We start from the raw sequence: 19,476 nt of genomic DNA, 5'->3' as shown, positions 1-19,476 counted from the left end.
TCCTCCTGGCTCTGCTTCTCAGGTAATTGGAATGCACATAACCTCAGTGCCCCTTTCATAGCTTTAAAGTTTTGGCTTTTAAATCAGCCATCACTATAGGTTTTACACAACATAAATTTTCAGTTTTCTGTGTCTGCCCTCCTGTGAGGTCACTCTGTTAACCCTTCTCAGCTTTGCCCAGGTGGGCAAAGGTTCTTCTTCCTAGAAGAAATCCTCTCTCCACTCAGCCAAGCTGCTGGGCTCAGGTCAGCTATTCAGTCCAATTTAGGTCTGTTCATCCACCCAGCGGCTCCTCAATGGATGATGGGTGATGCCTAGCAGTGCTCTGTGTTTGGACTTGCTACATGCATTATGGCTCTGTGAGACAGTTTTCCCTATTTTCTGGTGCTTGTTGAAATTGAAGTTCATTTTAAATGACAGAGAGGTGATTTTTAGATCAGTGAGGTCCTGTTGCAAGAGGCAGAGTTCCCGACAGTGTTTGGTAAATGGAGGAGAATAAATGATAGACATTATATGCAGAGCCCTGAGGGAGCAGCTCTCCCATCTCCATTGTTTATAATAACAATAGACTCCTCCTCCCACCACTATCTGACCTTTCTTAGAAAGAACCACGACTGTGAGAAGAAAACAATCATTTGCCATGGACAAGTGAAAAATAGCTTAAGACTCGCTTTGTGGTTTTAAGAATCATAAAATATAACTTTCACCATGCTTACTTTTAGATATAGAGAGAACATATATGGTTTTAGAAATTAATATAGAAGGATTCCTTGGCATTTGGAATTTCACGTTGGAATTCTCAGTTACAAAGTTTAAAGAAAAATGAAATTAATAGTATAGCCAGAAAAAAAAAAATTCCATCAAAGAAACAGCCCACCTATAAAATGCGACATCATCAAACATCCAAACCTGTTAACTCCTTTTGTATACCTCAGTCCAAACAGTGCCTCCTGGATTGCTTGTCTGTCCATCCATCCATCCATCCATTCACTCTTCCATCCATTCACCAATGCATTCCATACATCTTCCACTTGGCAGCATCTGAGTTGTATGAGTAAACCTTAGGAACCTCCCCAGATGTACCCCAAACCTCCTATAAGTAATAACAAATGTTTCCCTGGTTCCCTCTCCCTGCAAAATCAAAACAGCTCTCCCCTTTTTCTTGGTGCCCACAGCATTTCAAAGCCTCTCCTTTAGAGCATGGTTACAGGAGCTTTGCTTGTTGTAACCAGTGATGTTTGTACTGTATCCCTCTTAAGAAAGAAGTTGGTGTCTGCTCTGCCCTGCATCTTCCTCCATCATGCCTGTGGCTGACCCAGTGTGAGGTCACCATCTGGAACTCTCTCTGTCTCTTTTTTATGTACTCCTTCTCTTCCAGGGCCAAAGTGGCTGCAGCCGATGGGCCTGCTGGGAACCCAACCCAGGCCGCCACCCCTGTAAGGCACACAGTAAAGATAGACAAAGACGCCCTCCTCCAGGACTATGGATTTCACATTTCTGAGAGCCTTCCTCTCACAGTGGTGGCCGTCACAGCAGGTAGGGTTTGCCTGGAAAATGTGAAAGGAGTTTGGTTTCTTGGGGCAAAGTTTCTTGGCTCTCCTCCCATTTCTCTGTCCTGTAATGAAAAGCAGAAAATGCTACCCCAGGAAGTTAGAAAATTCTGACCTCATTCTGTCTTGGCCTCGGTATCTTCCTTTGGTGCTGGGAGGGAGGGAACCCCAACAGCACTTCCTACTCTGAGCCTCAGCCTCCCACTGGCCTCGGCCTGCCCTTAGCCCCACCTCAGCTCCCTGGCCAGTCTCAGAGACAAGGAAAGTATTTGGATAGGCTGGCTTTCCTCCCGGAACCCTGTGTGCTTCTAGCTGGTGAGAATTTCTGAGCACACAGTAATAGAAACTATTGATTTGTTTTCACTTGAATCTTTGTGAAATATAGGTTGTACTGGATGGAGAGGAGCAGGCTGGGAAAGCTGAGTGTTTTCTTACTTGAGCTATGTATTGATGTTAGATCTGGGACTGGGTAAAATGGGTTTCAGTTGACATACCTGTGACTGTGCATGTATATGCACACGTTTATTGGAGATGAGTACAATAAATTCATTGGCAAGCTCTATTGATCCGTAAGGTTTCTGCTAGTTTTCCTTCTCAATACAGTATCCCAATGCTCCCTGGAAGTTGATGGATGATGTATATTATCCTACTTTATAAAGAGAGATTCGTGTGGGCCAGTGCCCAGGGGACTCGGGCTGCCATGCAGCTGTGCCTCTGTCACACTAGGGGTCTGAGCCTTTCTGGTCAGAGCACCTTTACTTATTTTCTGTCCAACAGGAGGTTCTGCTCATGGCAAGCTTTTCCCCGGTGATCAAATCCTCCAGATGAACAGTGAGCCTGCCGAAGACCTTTCCTGTAAAAGAGCAGTGGATATTTTGAGGTACTAAATTGTCCATCATCCAGGGCTGCAGAGTTATCATAGAGATAATCTCCCTTAATGAAGCAGGAGCAGCTGCATCTTCAGCTCTGGTTAGTAAGGTGGCTTCTCCGTGGTGGCTGTAAACCTTCTGCTCTCCTTTACCTGCCGCACAATAGTGAGGGTGGCATAGAAAGCTGTACTTACTAAATTCCTGCATGACCAAAGCACTGTCCCGGACGCCCCGGGGAGCATGCTAATCAGCACCTCGTAGGCCTGAACTTCTGAGAGCCATGGACGTATTGTAACAAATGCCAAAGACTGAACTAAATAGATACCAGATCTGTTTGTTCTTTAACACTTTTAGTGTCTCTTCTAGAGCATCTGTGACTTTCCTCCCCCTGTTACTGGGATTTGTGTAAATGCCTCACCTGTTGCCTGGACGTGATCTCCTGAGATCAGGGCAGGTACACAGTGGCTGCTCAGGTGAACCACTGAATATGGCTTGCACTAGGATTTGGTGACACTGATTTTAGGATACAGAGAAGTCAATGATGGGCAGAAAAGGATTCACAGACATGATATAGGCCAAACGGGCTTGGGCTTTTAATTTTTTCACTGAACCCTGTTCTAATGACTTTAACTTAAATAGATATAAGAGGTAGAGTGAGATGAAGGCTAACTTAAAGATAAATCAGTACCTAAATTTGAGCCTTCTTGTGAGTTTAACTGATCTGGCTTTGGGCTGGTGAACATTTCTGAGCAAATATCATATACAGTGCGCACTGAACAGTAGGTTACAACTACAAGGCAGAAAAAGAGAAAATGAAGGGGGAAGATGCAGTCTCCACCCTCAGAAGCACGATCTCACAGACAGGCAGACACACACACATACACACATCAAGAGTTTAAGATTTACAGACCATTAGCCAGGCGTGGTGGTGCACACCTGTAATCCCAGCACTCAGGAGGCTGAGGCAGTAGTGAGTTTAAGACCAGCCTGGGCTCTAAAGTGAGCTCAAGGCCAGCCTGAACTGCATAGTGAGACCCTGTCTCAAAAAAACTTGAGGGATGCCAGAGACTAAGCTGAGCAGGTAGAGTGGCCAAGGATGTGATGATTTCATTTAAAAATAAAGAAGTACATTTTGGAAATCATGAATTTCGCTTTCTTAGTTATTGTCTCAAAGATGATCACTTTCAGCAAACAAATTTTAGAGCTTCAGTGTTGCTAATATTTCTGTTAGACTAGAACCAACTGCTGAATCCACAAATGTGTTTGTAACTGTAAGCAGTCACACAGAATTTGAGCATTTAGATACACTTACCGCTGACCATTTACAGAGTTCCCTACTCCAAGCAAGGAGCCCTGTGGCCAACAGTGGGTCCACTGCCCAGCCACTGGCAGGCTGCTGGCGCAGACCCACATGTACATATACACAAGATGGAAATATACACGTCAGCGGGAAAAACAGAAGAAGTGGACTATGAAGCTGAAGATTCCTGCAGCCTAAGAGGAAATACAATGAACAAAGCAGAAAACCATCCAGAAGCATTGAAGCTGTATCTTTGCTGCTGAGAATTTGGCCCAGGAAGATGGAAGTGAAAAGAAGAGCAGGGAGCATGATTCGCTAGAGCAGCGTGGGGTCCGGACTGTGCTGAGCAGTTCAGCTGGCCTGAGGAAATTTGGGGGAAGCGAGGCACAAGTGATGGAGGGTCCCGGGTGCCAACATGAGAAGTCCAGCACTACTTTCCTGAGAAGAGAAGTCACTGTCAGCTTTGAGCAGTGACTTGAGGTGCATAATATATCTGTCCCCTGTGCCACTTTTGCATGTGAGAATCTGGGTATCACTTTTTTCTTAAACTTAGTTCCCAGTGTCTAAAAGCTGCATAGTATTCATTGTCACTTACGGGAGGGGGGCAAAACCTGTTCTCACATAGAATGGGAAAGCAGCACTCCTCAGACCCAGAAACCTCGCCTGACTCATCCAGTGGAAGAAGCAACACCCCAACCACCATTGACCTAAATGTTCACATTGCAAGAATTCAAACAAAAGTATTTCATATGCTCTTTCTCTGCATAGCAGTGGCAGAGAAAAAAGAAAGTATGAATCATTCCACGATTCTCCTGCTGGGACAAAGCAGAAGGTTGTCAGTTACCTGACTGTTTTAACCACTTTGGAAATCTATAAGAATAACGCAAGATAAAAATGTTTGATATCTTGATTGTATGTTTGAACTCATCACACTGATACTGTGTTGCTAAATACCACAAACTACTTGGCTTTTGTTTTTTTTTTAAATCGGTACCAGGGATCAAACTCACGACCGCCTGCTTGCAAGGCAGGTGCTTATGCCACTGAACTAAATCCCCAACCCCAACTACTTGGTTTTTTATCTGATCAGAGTGGTTCTGTAGACATTCATTCTATTTAGTGCAATATTTGGCCTAGGTTTTCTGAAGTAGTAACTTAATTTATCTGGTTTTTTTCTTGGGGGGATTGTCTTTTTCCTTTTTATCGGTACCAGGGATCAAACTCACAACTGCCTGCTTGCAAGGCAGGTGCTTATGCCGCTGACTAAATCCCCAGCCCCTGTTTTTGTTTTATTAATTAGTGTCAGCTGGATGAGTTCTCCATCACCTGAGACTAAATGAATAGCTTTACTTTAGTGGCGGTAGGTGTAGACTAGATATAGTAAAGGAGGCTCTCTGAAGAATCCGTAGAGGTAGGAGGAGCATTTTGGGCCAGCTCAAGGTCATTGGCAGGTCACTGTTTTCCTCAACATTGTTCTCAGTTTGGCTGATTCCATTTAAAAATAAAGAAGGACGTTTTGGAAGTACATGGGAAGCAGTACACGTTTTCTAATGACGCTACCAGTCTTAACTTTTTAACTTGCATTCACATAATGCACAGAATGACTGAACATTGTTGTCTTTATTCTTTTCAGGGAAGCTGAAGATTCTCTTTCAATCACAGTTGTTCGCTGCTCATCGGTAAATTTCTTTCTCTGTCCTGTGTATTAATTTCACATTCTGTGGCCCCAAGACCCTGCACCTCCAGAAGATATCCCTCATAAAATGAGCAGGAGAGCAAAGGGCAGAGGGGACAGCTGCTGGGCGGTGGGTGGCCAGTAGGTCATAGCCTGAAGACCTATTCCGTGCAGGTGCCATAGAGGACCCAGTGGAGGAGACAGAGCTGTGACATGTAGGCTGGGATGATAAAAAGGACGCAAACTAGGAACTGCATGACAGCTTTGTGTGGTGTAACTTTGAGAGAGTTGCTGGTTTCAGTTTTCACTTTTATTACAATGAGGGTGACAGTCACTGCCTGGTTGTCTAGTGGGTTGTCTTGAGGGCCACATGAGGTGTTGGATGTGACCATGTTAAATCAGCTCTGAAACTCTCACCACTAGGCAAGGTCTGGCACAAGTGAGGCGCAGGGAAGAAATGGCACCCCTGAACCATGGCCAAAGGGAGTTTTATATATTTTACAGAGGAAAATGTATGGTCAAGTTATAAGATCAAAACTACCAATGAGGAAGGGTTAACAGAAAATTCTCCTTGGGAGAGACCTTAGTATACTTCTATCCTTGACCATAATAGACAGGGAGGGAGGGAGGGAGGGAGGGAGGAAGGAAGGAAGGAAGGAAGGAAGAAAGGAAGGAAAGTAGGGGTGGGGGACAGAATTTTAATAATATATTCAGTAATTTAACCTAAATGACCACATATGAGGATTCCAAGAAAATGCAATAATTACACAAATTAAAAATAAACTTTATAGGTCCCTTTTCCTGAATGTAATTTAAAATGGAAACTAATAACTGTTGAAATTTAATTAAAACCATCCAACCATTTGGAAATAAAAATGCATTTCCTAAGTAAAGATGGAGTCAAGTAGAAGAGCAAAACCACCATTACAGACTTTTTAGGAAATAATTAAAAATCAGAACTCCACTTCTTAAAATTATTATGTGCAGTTGAAGCACTACTTTGGGTAAAATTCATTAGCCCTAAGTGGTTTTTTATTATTTAATAAGGAAATAAATCAACTAAATACTCATTACCAAAAATTATATAAAAGTCTAATAAAACTAATAAGACAAAAAATAATAGAAGTCAAAACATAAATGTTGCTTTGGAAAACAGAACAATTGTAAAACTGGTAAATCCAAGAGCTTGTTCTTTAAGGGGAAAAATTATAAAATAGGAAAGTTAAGGAAGAGAAATATGTGGATGCTATACGAAGGAAACCAAAATATGATTGAAGAGGGCTATGTGTATAACTCATTGCTTTGTAGAGGTGAGGCTATGGGTTTGATCCCCAGCACCACACATACACACACACACACACACACACACACACACACACGTACACACACACACGTACACACACACACGCACACACACACACAAAAATACTGAGGCATATAAAGACTGATTCTTGAATCTAAAAGGAGATATGCACTATGATCATTGATTGGAAGACAGAGTATTAGTAAATCAGTTTTTTACCTAGCAATTTACATGCTTAATGCAAATTTGAACAAATTCTTTTTTTAAATTTTCAAACAATTTATCAGTACATTTGCAGTATATAATGTTTACGTTCCTTGTGTGGAGCTGGAACATGTACACAACATGATTTAACATGCTTCTACCGGCTTGAATCACAGTGGTACCTGGATGACTGTCTCATCGGACAGCTTGTACATCTGATGGCAGGAGAGGTACGGTCATGGGACAGTCATCATCAGTGGTTCAAGCCACCTGGAAGCAAAGCATACAAATTATGGCTTTGTCATGAATGTGTTAATTCCCTTTTCACCCCCTTTCCTTCCCTTTTTCCCCTCCCTCCGTATCTGGATATCCTTCCCATTTGAGAAAGATCTATCACCCTATTTCCTATCTTTTGTTTTGCTCCCAGACAAACTCTTATGGGGCTTCTAGTTGCATTTTAACAGAGTATGTCAAAGTGAGACATCAAGAAAATCTTTTTGGCTGGGCAGGCATGGTGTCACTGCCTGGTTGAGATCTCAGAATTTAGGAGGCTGAGGCAGGAGAACTGCCATGAGTTTGAGGCCAACCTGGGCTATGTGCTAAGTTCAAGACCACCCTGAAATACACAGCAAAACCACATCTCAAAAAAAAATCTGTTTTATAAAAGAACAATGAAGGTTACCTTGGTGAACTGATTTCAAAACAAATAATGCTTAAAATAGTATAATTTAGTGAAATATCAAACATTGATGTAATCAAATGAAGTCCAAGAATATATACTTGTATGGAACTTAGTTTGTGATAAACATGGTTTCTCCCAAACCAGTGAAAGAAATAATATCTGGACATTTGTTTAAATATTTTAGAAAAATACAATCACCTCATACCATGTGGTGTTGCAGAATTTAAATATTTTTTAAAAACCCATAGAAAGGGGCTGGGGATTTAGCTCAGCGACATAAGCGCCTGCCTTGCAAGCAGGCAGTCGTGAGTTCGATCCCTGATACCGATTAAAAAAAAAAAACCAATAGAAAATATAAATGATACAGATGGATATTGACCCGGGGCATCAGTACAGATAGGCATCTTAGGTTATAGACAAATTTTGTAAAGCCGTAGGGGATAAGAAACAAGCACAGTGAAACAAATGGCTGTTTGACTCTGAAAATATAAAATTTCTGTGGTCCCCACACTTTACAAGTGAAGAAATTGTCTCCTCTCCTTATATGACAGGTGTTAAATTTTATGTTAATTATTGAAAAAAGACTAAGAAAAACCTGCCTTTAGTATTTAGTATTAAGATGTTTGCTTTAATATGACAGTGTTTTATTCACAATAAACGGAGATTTTTCTATTCTAAACTGAGTTTGTCTGTGAAATAATATGAAAGCAATGTAAAAGCAGACAAGCCAGTCAGTGTTAAGGCATTCTTTTTATTTAGCCTACTATCATTCAGTAGGGAACATCTTAATCTTAGTTAAGTGGGAGAGTTTTCCTACTCCATTTCCAAAAAATAAGAACAATAAAATATTGGTAAGTAAGGAGACGGAAACAGAATCTAGCTGCATCCTTTGAAAAATGAAATATCAGAAGAAAGGAAAATTGCTTTACTTCAGTATCACTCTTGAGATTCCTACAAGGAAGAGGGGCACGTGAATACTGTTTTCTGCAGAGGAAAAGCCCTTATGGTCATGGCCATCAGTGCCTCTGGGAAACACCCTGAGTGTTGGCTGTCCTTTTCTGAGCCTCTCACCGCAAGTCTCCTGAAGATTTTATAAACTGCAGAATCGTCGTGCATGTCTTGCTCCAGCAAGGAGTGCATCATGGTCATAGTACATCCTTAAAGTTCTCAGATGACTTGAAATCGATTAGGGTTGCTAAAGTCCAAAGTTGGAGTATTAATTAATATTTCTCTAGCACAGAGGATTTTATGGAAAATACATATTTTCCATATATTTAATTTTTGGATCTATATTTTTATATTCACTGTAACATATTTATACTAAAAATGTGTCATTTGATTTTCATCAAAAGGAAGTCCTGTGAGTCAGATACACTCTTTATCAAGATGCCCTTTGTCTCATAGCCAGAGGTCAGCAGGAATGAGTTGTTTTCCAAGTGAAGACTCCAGAACCCATACTTACTAACTTGGTGCTGTTTTACCTCCTTAAACATTGCTTCTTCCATAAAATGACCCAGGGTTGGGGTTATTGCTAAAAAGATGTAGGAATGTATTCCAACTTGTGCCTTTTAATGTCCTTATAAGTATTAACTTTTAGTTCAGCAAAAATACAGAGATTTTATTAGCTCAAGCACGCTGCTTTCCAATGAATTAATTTAAAACATAGGGGAAGTTAGAAGTGCTAGCAAACATTCTTTACATTATCTCTTTAAAATATTAGATGGCTCAAATACACTTAGGTAGGTGGTTTACAGTACATTCTAAACACAAGATGCTTAAATAGTAATACCGACATTCAGAAGTGAAGGTATAGGGGTCATGCTGGGTCCTGTAGGTCGGATATTTCTGTGAAGGGGAGAGTGTTCTTTCTCAAAGCAGCCAGTTTCATGGTTGGGTGATTCCAAAGGGAAGAGATGCCCTTTTTCCCTGTGACTTTCCTGACTGGTCCTAGTTTCCAAAAGCTCTACCTTGTATGAAAAAGCTCAACAAAGGTTTGAAAGTAGGGCTTCTCTTCAGGATAAGCAATTGTAATGTCAGCTGCTTCTCACAGATATGATTTTCTGAATTCTTACTTTCCTAGTACTTTCTGGACAAATTCTAATTTTATGGTGACTGTCCCAAGTCATAGCAACCAAAAAGGAACAGAGTTCCACCAGTGGCCAAGAGTACACTTGCAACACACACCGAGAGTGCTAGTGGTACCCGGGGTTGGGATAACATTTTGGTAAGCCGAGTCACACTGTTCACTTAGATGAATGTTGTGGTCAGCTAAATACCGAGCTAGTTTTCAAATGAATAGCTTCCAAGTCAGCCTCCCACCCCACCCCATGCTTGTGCACTTGATTTTTTGATCCTTAGTGCCACACTTCACACTAATCCCTGTCAAGTCCTGTTGCTTTGACCCAGTGTTCTGGCATGCTGAAGTTTTACAGCCAGGGAATCATGGAGCTGAAAGGCTTATTTGTACAGCTTCCAGCTGTGGTCATTCTTCCTTCATGTAAGAGTACTTCTGCTTTCCAAGTCTTACCCACGTCTTCCAATTTCTAGCCAGTTAATTTTCCTTAACATGATTCAGCTCTTGGCCTAACTCTTGCAGAATTGCTCTTCTGAGAGTGGGAGATGACGGTGCTTGCCTCTTGAAGGTTCCTTTTCTTTCCCCATCTCTCCTCTGTTCTGCCCTGATTTTTCATTCCTTTGAACCTTCAGGCTGATGATGGTTGTACCCATTGTCTTGATCACTTTGTTCTGTTGCCTTATCTCTTGACAGCTCTGTCTCTCTGTGTGCTCTCATGTTGTTGTTGGTGATTTTTTCTCCTGATCCTCGAGTTTCCAGAGCACTGCTCTTTTAGATTCCTAGTACTCTGATCTTTTTAGTTTCTGATATCTTGAAGTTCTGAGTCATTCGTATGTTTGGTAAATTCACTTTCTCTAACTTTATCCAAGGCATTGCTAGACATCATTGGTAAGGATTGAGCCAAAGGGAGTTGGAGTTGATTAGTTAGAAATCAGGACTCTTGGTTGAGCACCATGGCACCTGTCTGTAATCTCAAATATTTGCAATTACCTATCTTAAATAATAAATTTTAAAAAGCCAGCTAGGATTATACCTCAATGGTAGATACACCTGAGTTCAATCTTCAGCACTTCTCAAAAAAGAATTTAAGAAGAGAAAAGAAATTGGGACCATTGAGCTGGAAATTCAGTTTCCAAAAGCAGGGGTGGGGGTGGGCAGAGTAGATCAGAACTATTTTGATCTTTGAGTATAGATCAACCAGTTTTGAATGCACCCAGTGGCTCTGACTCTGGCCTTCTCCACAGTGGGATTATAGGAAAGAGTATCAAATGCTTCAAAAGAATGTAGGAATACTATTATATCCACAGGACCTTGGTTTACAAATCTGGAATCCTATCATCGAAAGAAAAATGCACTTGTTCTTGGTAACTTCTTATTAGTTGTTGGCGGTCGCTGTCTAAAAGCTCTCTGACCATCTTTTGTCTTATATTTCGCCAAGAATTGATGGCAGGTCTACCATTATGTGTTTTATTGATTCCTCCATATTCATTTTCCAGGAAACTTAATACTTGACCATCGCTAGCCTCCTACTTGTTTCCATTCTCTCATTCTGGATGATGTCAATGGTTATACATAATAGGTCCATAAGCTCCCTGTTGGGAACAGAAATCTACACTCCTTCAATACCGTTTGGCAGCCCTATTAATTTTGGATTGTAATTTTCTCTTTGCCTTATTTCTTCTACCCTTTGGATTGGACAACCATTAATTGCTACAGGTGTACTTCTCTGAAACATTGTTACTCCCCCACTAAATGTTTTTGCTATTGTTTTAGAGCAATCCACATATTTAGGGTGCTAAATCTCAGTTACGTATCCTGTCACATCAAGATTCGAGTTACTGAAATACCACATTTACCTTCTTTTGCCTTCTTGCATTAAAATTTTAGCATTATTTGTTTATTTCATGGTATTAGTCTGTTGATATCTGAGTCTGTGAGCTTTCTTTCCATCAGTTTTCCTGATGCTACTGTCTCTTCCCTGAACTACAGAGAACATGGCTCAGGACTCCCTCTCAGGAATCTTACACATGTAAACATTCTGAAGGACGTCCAGACCACGCGAACACAGCATGCGGTGCTAGGAAATGTGCATTTAGGATTTCATTTTATAAAATTAGGTTCTGTTGGTTTGGGTCATATGAGGTGCTGCTTGTCAAGTGTCACCATTTGGCCTGATAAGCTCCAGTCCCTATGAGCTGATGTTGAACCTAAAGAAAGAGAATGTCACCCAAAAGATAGGAGCAAATGGAGGCCAAGGGTAAATCATAGGGATCAGAAGTTCAGGGAGCCAACTCCTACACTGGACAGATGAGGAGACCAAAAGCCAAGAGAGGCAAGGGTTGGCCAAATTCACAGTTATTTTGTTTTACAAACCTGATTTTCTTTCGTGAGAATTTGTGCCTGAAGTAGTTGTCATAACTGTTGAATACAGGGTTGGAATCCAGGATACCTCCACCACAGGCCAGTTTTCTTTGTCTTCTTCATATTGTTTTTCTACCACATTGAATTTTTGGCTGTTCGGACACTGAGAATACTGAATTGTAATCTCTAGATTTTAGGAAAAGAGGTTGTTAAATGGGATGTTGCCCTGTTGAATCTATAACAGCTATTAAAGTGTTTAAGAAATGAGAAAATACGTGTGGTTTTTATAAAAACACTGTTCTGAAATGTGTCATGTTAACTTTTCAGGGAGTCCCTAAGTCGTCCTTCTTGACGGATGAGAAGAGGGCCAGGCTGAAGACCAACCCTGTAAAGGTGCACTTTGCTGAGGAGGTGCTGGTCAGTGCCAGCCAGGTGCGTCTCTAGTCAAAGGATTGCAGTTACTCTTGATCCTGCTGAACTGTGCTCTGAACATAGCCCGGACACTCTGGAATCCTCCAGCACAGAGGATACAGAAGGGGTTCTCTGCATTGCTAGAGGCTTTCTGCAGCTGTCAGTGGAATGCCTGTGAGCCCTGGACAAGGGAAGCTGGAGGATCTCTGAACCATGGGTGGATCTAGTAGAGAAACCCTGGTGTGGCTCTCTGTTATTCTGTGACACCACTCTCCAGCCTGTAAAGTGTCAATTGATTTGAATAGTTAATTATGAATCCTCAAACATACTTCTTCTTCAGGTGACATTGATAATTGTGATGATGGGGGGAAGGATTACTTTTTGTTATTGCTTTTTTTGTTACCTTGACAGCACATGCTTATAATCCTAGCACTCTGGAAGGCTGAGGCAGGAAGATCACAAGTTCAAGCTCAGCCTGGGAAACCTTGGAATTTAGACCCTGTCTCAAAAGAGGTGCATGTTAGGGCTGAGCACAAAGGCTCTGGGTTCAATCCTCAGTAAAACACATGCGTGCATTCATGTGTACACACACACACACACAAACACACACACAAGCTTATCGTCTGTCAAATCTCCATAAGGCAGACTGAACTTTTTGTGTACCTTAATCTTTCAAATCATCTCAATACTCAATATCTATAGGAGAGATTTTACTAAAAGAGGAATCAGAAGCTAAGAAAGATTAGGCAAATTAACCACTAAGATCACATATGAAGAAAAGAGAGGTGACAAGGTCTGTGTGACTTCCGTTCTTTTCTTTTTCACTGTGGCATACCGTCTGGTCCTTTTTGATATAGAGAGACCCAGGGCTGGGGCCAGGGGAAGTTCAGAAGTTGTATTTATAAAGGGAAAATATTGCTTAGAGTTTGATGTTTTTAATTTGAATTGTTGAATAAAGGGCTCATTCATTCCTGATTTGCTCAATAGTCTATAACACTTCCCATTCTGAATCCAGCAATCAGTATTAGAATTTGAAATTTGCAGGTCAAAATTTGTTTTTATCTTGTCTCCTTGCCATTAAGTAACAAAGACCAGGGAGCTGGGGACACCTATTGGTCATTTAACAAAATTATTATTGTGTGTTTGTGGTACAGAATAATAATGTTCTATCTGAGGAATTGGTGCATGCGTATAGTACATCTTGAATATTTTTAATCCCTTAATCCTTTAATCCCTAAAACTGACATGATTTCATTCTTTATAGCTTAGTGCTGTTCCATTGTGCATATGTATACCACATTTTCTCTATTCTCTCATCTACTGATGAACACCTAGACTGTTATCCAAAGCTCAACTACAGTGACTGCATGGCTGCAAACCTGGGTGTGAATGTGTCACCATTATATAATGCCTTTTATTCTTTTGGGAATAATCACAGGAGAGGTATAGTTATACTTTTAGTTTTTTGGTGAGGTTGCATTTTATTTCCATATTGGTCATGCTAATTTACATTCCTATCAACAGTGCAGAAGGTTCCCTTTCTCCCAGCATCCTTGCCATTATTTGGTGTTTTTTGTGTGTTCTCGATCATAGCCATTCTAACTGGTAAGATAGAATCTCAGAATTGTTTTGATTCGGATTTCCCTAGTGACTAAAGATGCTGAATATTTTTTTCGTATTTTGAAAATGTCAGTTCGTTTGCCCATTTTTTGATTGGGTCATTTATTTTGGAAGGGTTAATTTTTTAAATTAATTTCATTACTACATTTTAAATACACATAATAATCACATTCATCATAGGGAATTTGTTCCTGTACATAATATGTTTTGATTCTTTTTCCCCAATACCCTTGCTTTGCATCCGCCACTCTTCCCCTCCTTGCTTACAAAAGCTTTATTTCCATTTTTCCTTCTATCCTTTTCCCTTCCTTCCTTTCCCTCTCATGCATCCCTTGTCTTTTTCCCATTTGAATATTATTTTCTGAATATCTGTTATTCATTTTAGTCCTTATTTATCTTTTTGGTTTCTCATGCCAGAGAAGCAATGTGATATTTAAACGTGTTTGATTTATTTTACTTAAGAGTATAGTCTCAAGGTGCACATATTTACCTAAAAATGTCTCAGATTTATCCTTTTTGTGGCAGAGTGGCATTCTATTGTATTAAAAAAAAATACTGCTGGGCATGATGATACACGTAATCCCAGCACTGGGAGTCTGGAGCAAGAGGACCACCAGGAGCTCAAAGCCAACCTAGACTACCTAGTGAGTTCGAGGCCAGCCTGAACTGTGGCTTTTTTTGTCTCAAAAAAACAAAAACGAAAAACCCATGTTCTTTATCCATTCATCCATTGATGGGCATTTGGACTGTTTCCAAGATTTAGCTATTACAAACTATGCTGCTATAAACATGGGTGTGCGTGTATCACCGTGATATGATGCTTTTAATTCTTTCAGGAAGACACCGAAAATGGAAACAGGTGGGAAATGCAACATCTAGTTTTAGTTTTTAAGGAATCTCCATACTAATTTCTACAGTGGTTATACCACTCTACATTCCCACTAACAGTGGAGAAGAGTTTCTTTTTCCCCACAGCCCCACTAGCATTTGTTATTGGTTGATATTTTTATAATAGCCATTCTTCCTGGAGTGAGATGGAACCTCAGTGTTGTTTTAATTTGCAACTCTCCAACTCCCAGTGATGTTGAACATTTTTATGTATTTACTTGCTGTTGCTACTTCTTCATCTGAGAATTGTCTATTCATTTCAGGAGCCCATTTTTGGATGGGGTCTTTAAATTTGGGAAGTCTGATTTTTTTTAAGTTCTTTATATATTCTAGATATTAGTCCCTTGAGGGATAGCTGAAGAAAATTTTTTTCACATTCTGTGGGTTGTTCCTTCACTCTGTGATAGGTTTATGTGCTGTGCAGATGCTTTTTTTTTTTTAAATCAGTACCGGGGATTGAACTCACGATCGCACACTTGCAAGGCAGGCGCTTATGCCGCTGAGCTAAATCCCCAGCCTGTGCAGAAGCTTTTTAATAAGATGAGATCCCAGTTGTTGATTCTTTGTGATAGTTCCTGTGCAATCTGCGTTTTGTTCATAAAGTCTTTGTCTACACCTATGTCTTCAAGTGTTCTGCCTATTCTATCTTCCAGCAGATTTAGTGTTTCTGTTTTAATATTTAAATCTTTGTGGATCTACTTTTAATCTTCGGCATTTGGAAAGCCAGTTTTCCAGTTTCATTTATTAAAGAGGGTATGTTTCTTCTAATGAAAATATTTGGCCCTTTTGTCAAAGAGTGTGTTTGGAATTGTTTCTCCATCTTCTGATCTATTCCACTAATCCTTGGGTCTGGTGTTTTGTTTTAACCAGGGATCCAACTCACAACCTCGCGCTTGCCAAGGAGGTGCTTTTACCCCTGGGCTAAATCCCTGGCCCTGTCACGCTATTTTTTATCGCAGTAGGTTTATAGTATAATTTCAAGTCAGGGACTATGATGCCCCTTGTTTTGCCTTTTGTGCTGAGAATTGCTTTTGCTATTCTAGGTCTCTTCTGGTTTCAAGTGACTTTTAGGATTATTTTTGCTAATTCTCTGAGTATGTTATTGGTATTTTAATAAGATTGCATTAAATCTGTATACAATTTTGGATATATGGCCATTTTCACTATATTGGTTCTTCCTACTCAAGAACAAGAGCTATCTCTCCATTGTCTGATATCCACTTCCATCTCCTTTTACAGAGTACTATAGTCTTTAATGTAAAAGTCTTTTACTTCCTTCATTTGATTGATTCCTAAGTATTTCATTTTTTATGCTACTGTGAAAGGTATGGTTTCCTTAATTTCTGTCTCAGTGCTTGTTATTTATGTGTGGGAGGCTATTAATTTTTGAGTGTTGACTTTGTATCCAGCTACATTCTGATTTTGGTTATTAAATCTAGACGTTTTAGGGTCTTCTATGTAAAGTATCATGCCATCTGTGAATAATGATAATTTAACTTATTCCTTTCCTATCCTTATTCCTTTTATTTGTCTCTCTTGTCTAATTACTTTGGCTAACATTTCCAGAACTATTTGAACAGAAGTAGTAATTGTGGACATCCTTATCTTGCTGCTGATTTTGGAGTGAAAGCTTTCAGTTTTTGACCATTTATTATGATGTTGGCTATTGGTTTTTCATAGATGCTTTATCAGATTGAGATAAATAGCATCTATTCTAATTTTCTGTGGATTTTTTTTTATCGTAAATGGATGTTAGATTTTATCAAATACTTTCCCTGTATCTAGTGAGATGATCATGTGGTTTTTGTCTTTGGTTCAGTTAATATAGTTTATTAAACATATTGATTTGCACATGTCAAAGCATTCCTGCATCCCTGGGATGAATCCTTCTTGGTCATGTTGTATTATCTTGATTATTTGCTGCGTTCTGTATTCCAGCATCTTATTGAGGTTTTTTCCATCTGTGTGCATTAGAGATTGGCCTATAGATCTCTGTTTTGGTTGGCTCCTTCTCTGGTTTTGGTATAAGCATAACACTTCTTCCAGGAATGTCTTTGGAAATATTGCTTCCCTTTCAGTTTCATTAAAGAGTTTTAGAGAGCATTTAGATCTTCTCTAACTGTCTTGTAGAATTAATCAGTGAATCCATCAAGACATAGACTTTTCTTGGTTAGTATGGTTTTAATTATATCTTCAATTTCATTGACTGATATTGGGATATTTAGGTTTTTTATATTTTCTTGATTCAGCTGTGGTAGTTCATATATATGTAGGAATCTGTCCATTTCTTCTGTGTCTTCTCTCTTACTAGAATACAGGTTTTCAGAGTAGATACTGAAAAGCTCCTGAATTTCTTCAGGATCTGTTGTGATTTTGCCCTTTGCATTCCTAATTATATTGATTTGAATCTTTTCTTTCCTTTTTTGATAAGGTTGGCTAAGGATTTGTCAATTTTATTTACTCTTTCAGAGAACCAACTCTGATTCATTAATTCTTTATATTGTTTTCTTAGTCTCTATTGCATTAATTTCTGCTCTGATCTTTGTTATAATTTCCTCCCTTGTATGAGCTTTGGGATTGACTTGTGCTTCTTGACCTGAAGTTTATCATTAGATTATTTGAGTTCACACTTTTCTGATGCAGGAATTCACTGATATAAATTTCCCTCAGAAGAGAGCTTTCATTGCATCCCCTGAGTTTGTTGTATTGGCATTATTATTTCATTGTAGAAACTGTCTGATTTCTTCTTTAACTTCATGTATGGACCATTGGTTGTTTAGGAGGGTGTTATTTAATTTCCATGTGTTTATGCAGTTCGTGGTTTCTTTTGCCATTGATTTAGAATTTCATTGCACTATAGCAACCAACCTATAGTGCAACCTGTAATACGCATGGGAAAACTTCACTCTCTACATTAAGTGGTCTGTTTTGGAGAATATCCCATGTGCAGCTGAGAATAATGCGTATTCTGATGTTGTGGGTGGAACATTCTTTGAATTTCTACTAAGGCCATGTGTTCAAAAGTTTGGTTCAGTTTTGATAGTTCACTGTTAATTTTTTGTCTAGTTGATCTGTCAGTTATGACAGTGACCTATTGAGGTCCCCAATTATAATTGTGTTAGTGTTTGTTAGATTTTTCATGTCCATTAATATGTTTTGTATAGTTGGATGCACTGGAATTTGTTGTGTATTTAAGATTCTTATCTCTTTCTTTTGGATTATTCCTTGAACTAGTATGTAGTGACCTTTTATCTCTCTTGATCAGTCCTGGCTTGAAATTCATTTTGTCTGCAAATAGAATAGCTACCCTTGTTTTTTTCTATATTTCTATCACTTGGAATATTGTTTCCCATCCTTTGACTTTCAGTTTATGAATTTCCTTTTGAAATAGATATGTTTCTTGTATGCAATCTTGCTTCTTGTTGAATCTTGCTTCTTGATCCATTTTGCCAATCTGTTTCTTTTGATTGGTGAATTGAACCCATTTATACTGATCATTATAACTGGTATGTATTGACTTATCCTTGTCATATGATTTCCCTGATGTTGGTTTCCTTTCATTTTTCTCTATTTTTGTGGGTTTTTGTTTTTGTTTGGTTTGGTTTGGGTTTTGTTTTTTGTTTTTTTGTTTTTTGGTTTTTTGGTTTTTGGGGTTTTTTTTTTTGTTTTTTTTGTTTGTTTTTTGCCTTGCCTGGTAGGTTTATTCTATTTGGGTTCATGGAATTATAGACTTTGTTATCTCTTTCTAGAATATTCTTCAGAACATTTTGGAGTGCTGGCTTGGTGGTTATAAATTTTCTCAGGTGTTCTTTGTCATGGAAATATCTTACTTATCCATCAATTTTGAAAGATAGCTTTGCAATGTACATCAATCTGAGTTGGAGATTGTTTTCTTTTAGGGCTTTGAATACTTCAGGATTTCTTTTTTTTTTTTTTTTTTTTGTCTTTTTCCTTTTTATCGGTACCAGGGATCGAACTCACGACTGCCTGCTTACAAGGCAGGCACTTATGCCGCTGAGCTAAATCCCCAGCCCCAGGATTTCTTTAACTTATAAGTTTGTGTCGAGAAGTCTGCTGTGATTCTAATGGGCTTCCCTTTATAGGTGATTTTTTCTTTTTTCTAATAGTTTTTCATAGTCTTTTCTTTTTTTTCAATTTCTGGAATCTTGACTCTTATATGCCTTGGTGTAGCTTTTTGTGATCATGACTAATTAAAGCCTAGATGCCTCACTTATCTCTATGTTGATTTTTTCCATGCTTCAAAAGTTTTCTGCCATTACTTCTGTGGACAGGTTTTTTATGTCATTTTTTTTGTCATTCTCATTGACTTTAGTCAACCTTATGTTATCCTTTGCATCATCTAGCAGCTATTGGATTGATTTTTCATGGTCCCTTGCTATTTTTGACAAATTTTTCTTTTCATCATTGCTAACTGCAAACCTGTCTTCTGACCTGATGTTCTGTCCTCACATTGGTTCATTCTGCTGCACACACTATCAGCAGAATTTTTAGCAGCCTGGATATCTGTTTTAATCTATT

The 19,476-nt window shown here is 39.2% G+C and overlaps 1 protein-coding gene and 1 long non-coding RNA gene across 5 annotated transcripts in view; one reads left to right on the top strand and one right to left on the bottom strand.

Moving 5' to 3' along the window:
- Positions 1-1,712, bottom strand: part of LOC134470535 (uncharacterized) — a 28,905-nt gene extending 27,193 nt beyond the window's left edge. The window contains exon 1 of the long non-coding RNA XR_010039485.1: positions 1,666-1,712. This is a non-coding gene — a long non-coding RNA (uncharacterized LOC134470535). The remainder of the gene's footprint in view (positions 1-1,665) is intronic.
- Positions 1-19,476, top strand: part of Frmpd1 (FERM and PDZ domain containing 1) — an 85,003-nt gene that overhangs the window by 42,666 nt on the left and 22,861 nt on the right. For 2 of the 4 annotated variants that reach the window (XM_023565523.2, XM_063225178.1), the window contains exons 2-5: positions 1,379-1,536; positions 2,328-2,430; positions 5,353-5,398; positions 12,346-12,450. In XM_023565523.2, the coding sequence (XP_023421291.1) occupies positions 1,379-1,536; positions 2,328-2,430; positions 5,353-5,398; positions 12,346-12,450 (412 nt within the window). The other 2 variants (XM_063225183.1, XM_063225172.1) reach the window with 2 other exon arrangements.

The sequence above is a fragment of the Cavia porcellus genome, unplaced genomic scaffold (assembly GCF_034190915.1).
Source record: "Cavia porcellus strain 051 isolate PalLab524CR breed Dunkin Hartley unplaced genomic scaffold, mCavPor4.1 scaffold_1, whole genome shotgun sequence".
NCBI lineage: Eukaryota > Metazoa > Chordata > Mammalia > Rodentia > Caviidae > Cavia > Cavia porcellus.
This window is presented reverse-complemented; position numbering and strand designations above follow the sequence as displayed.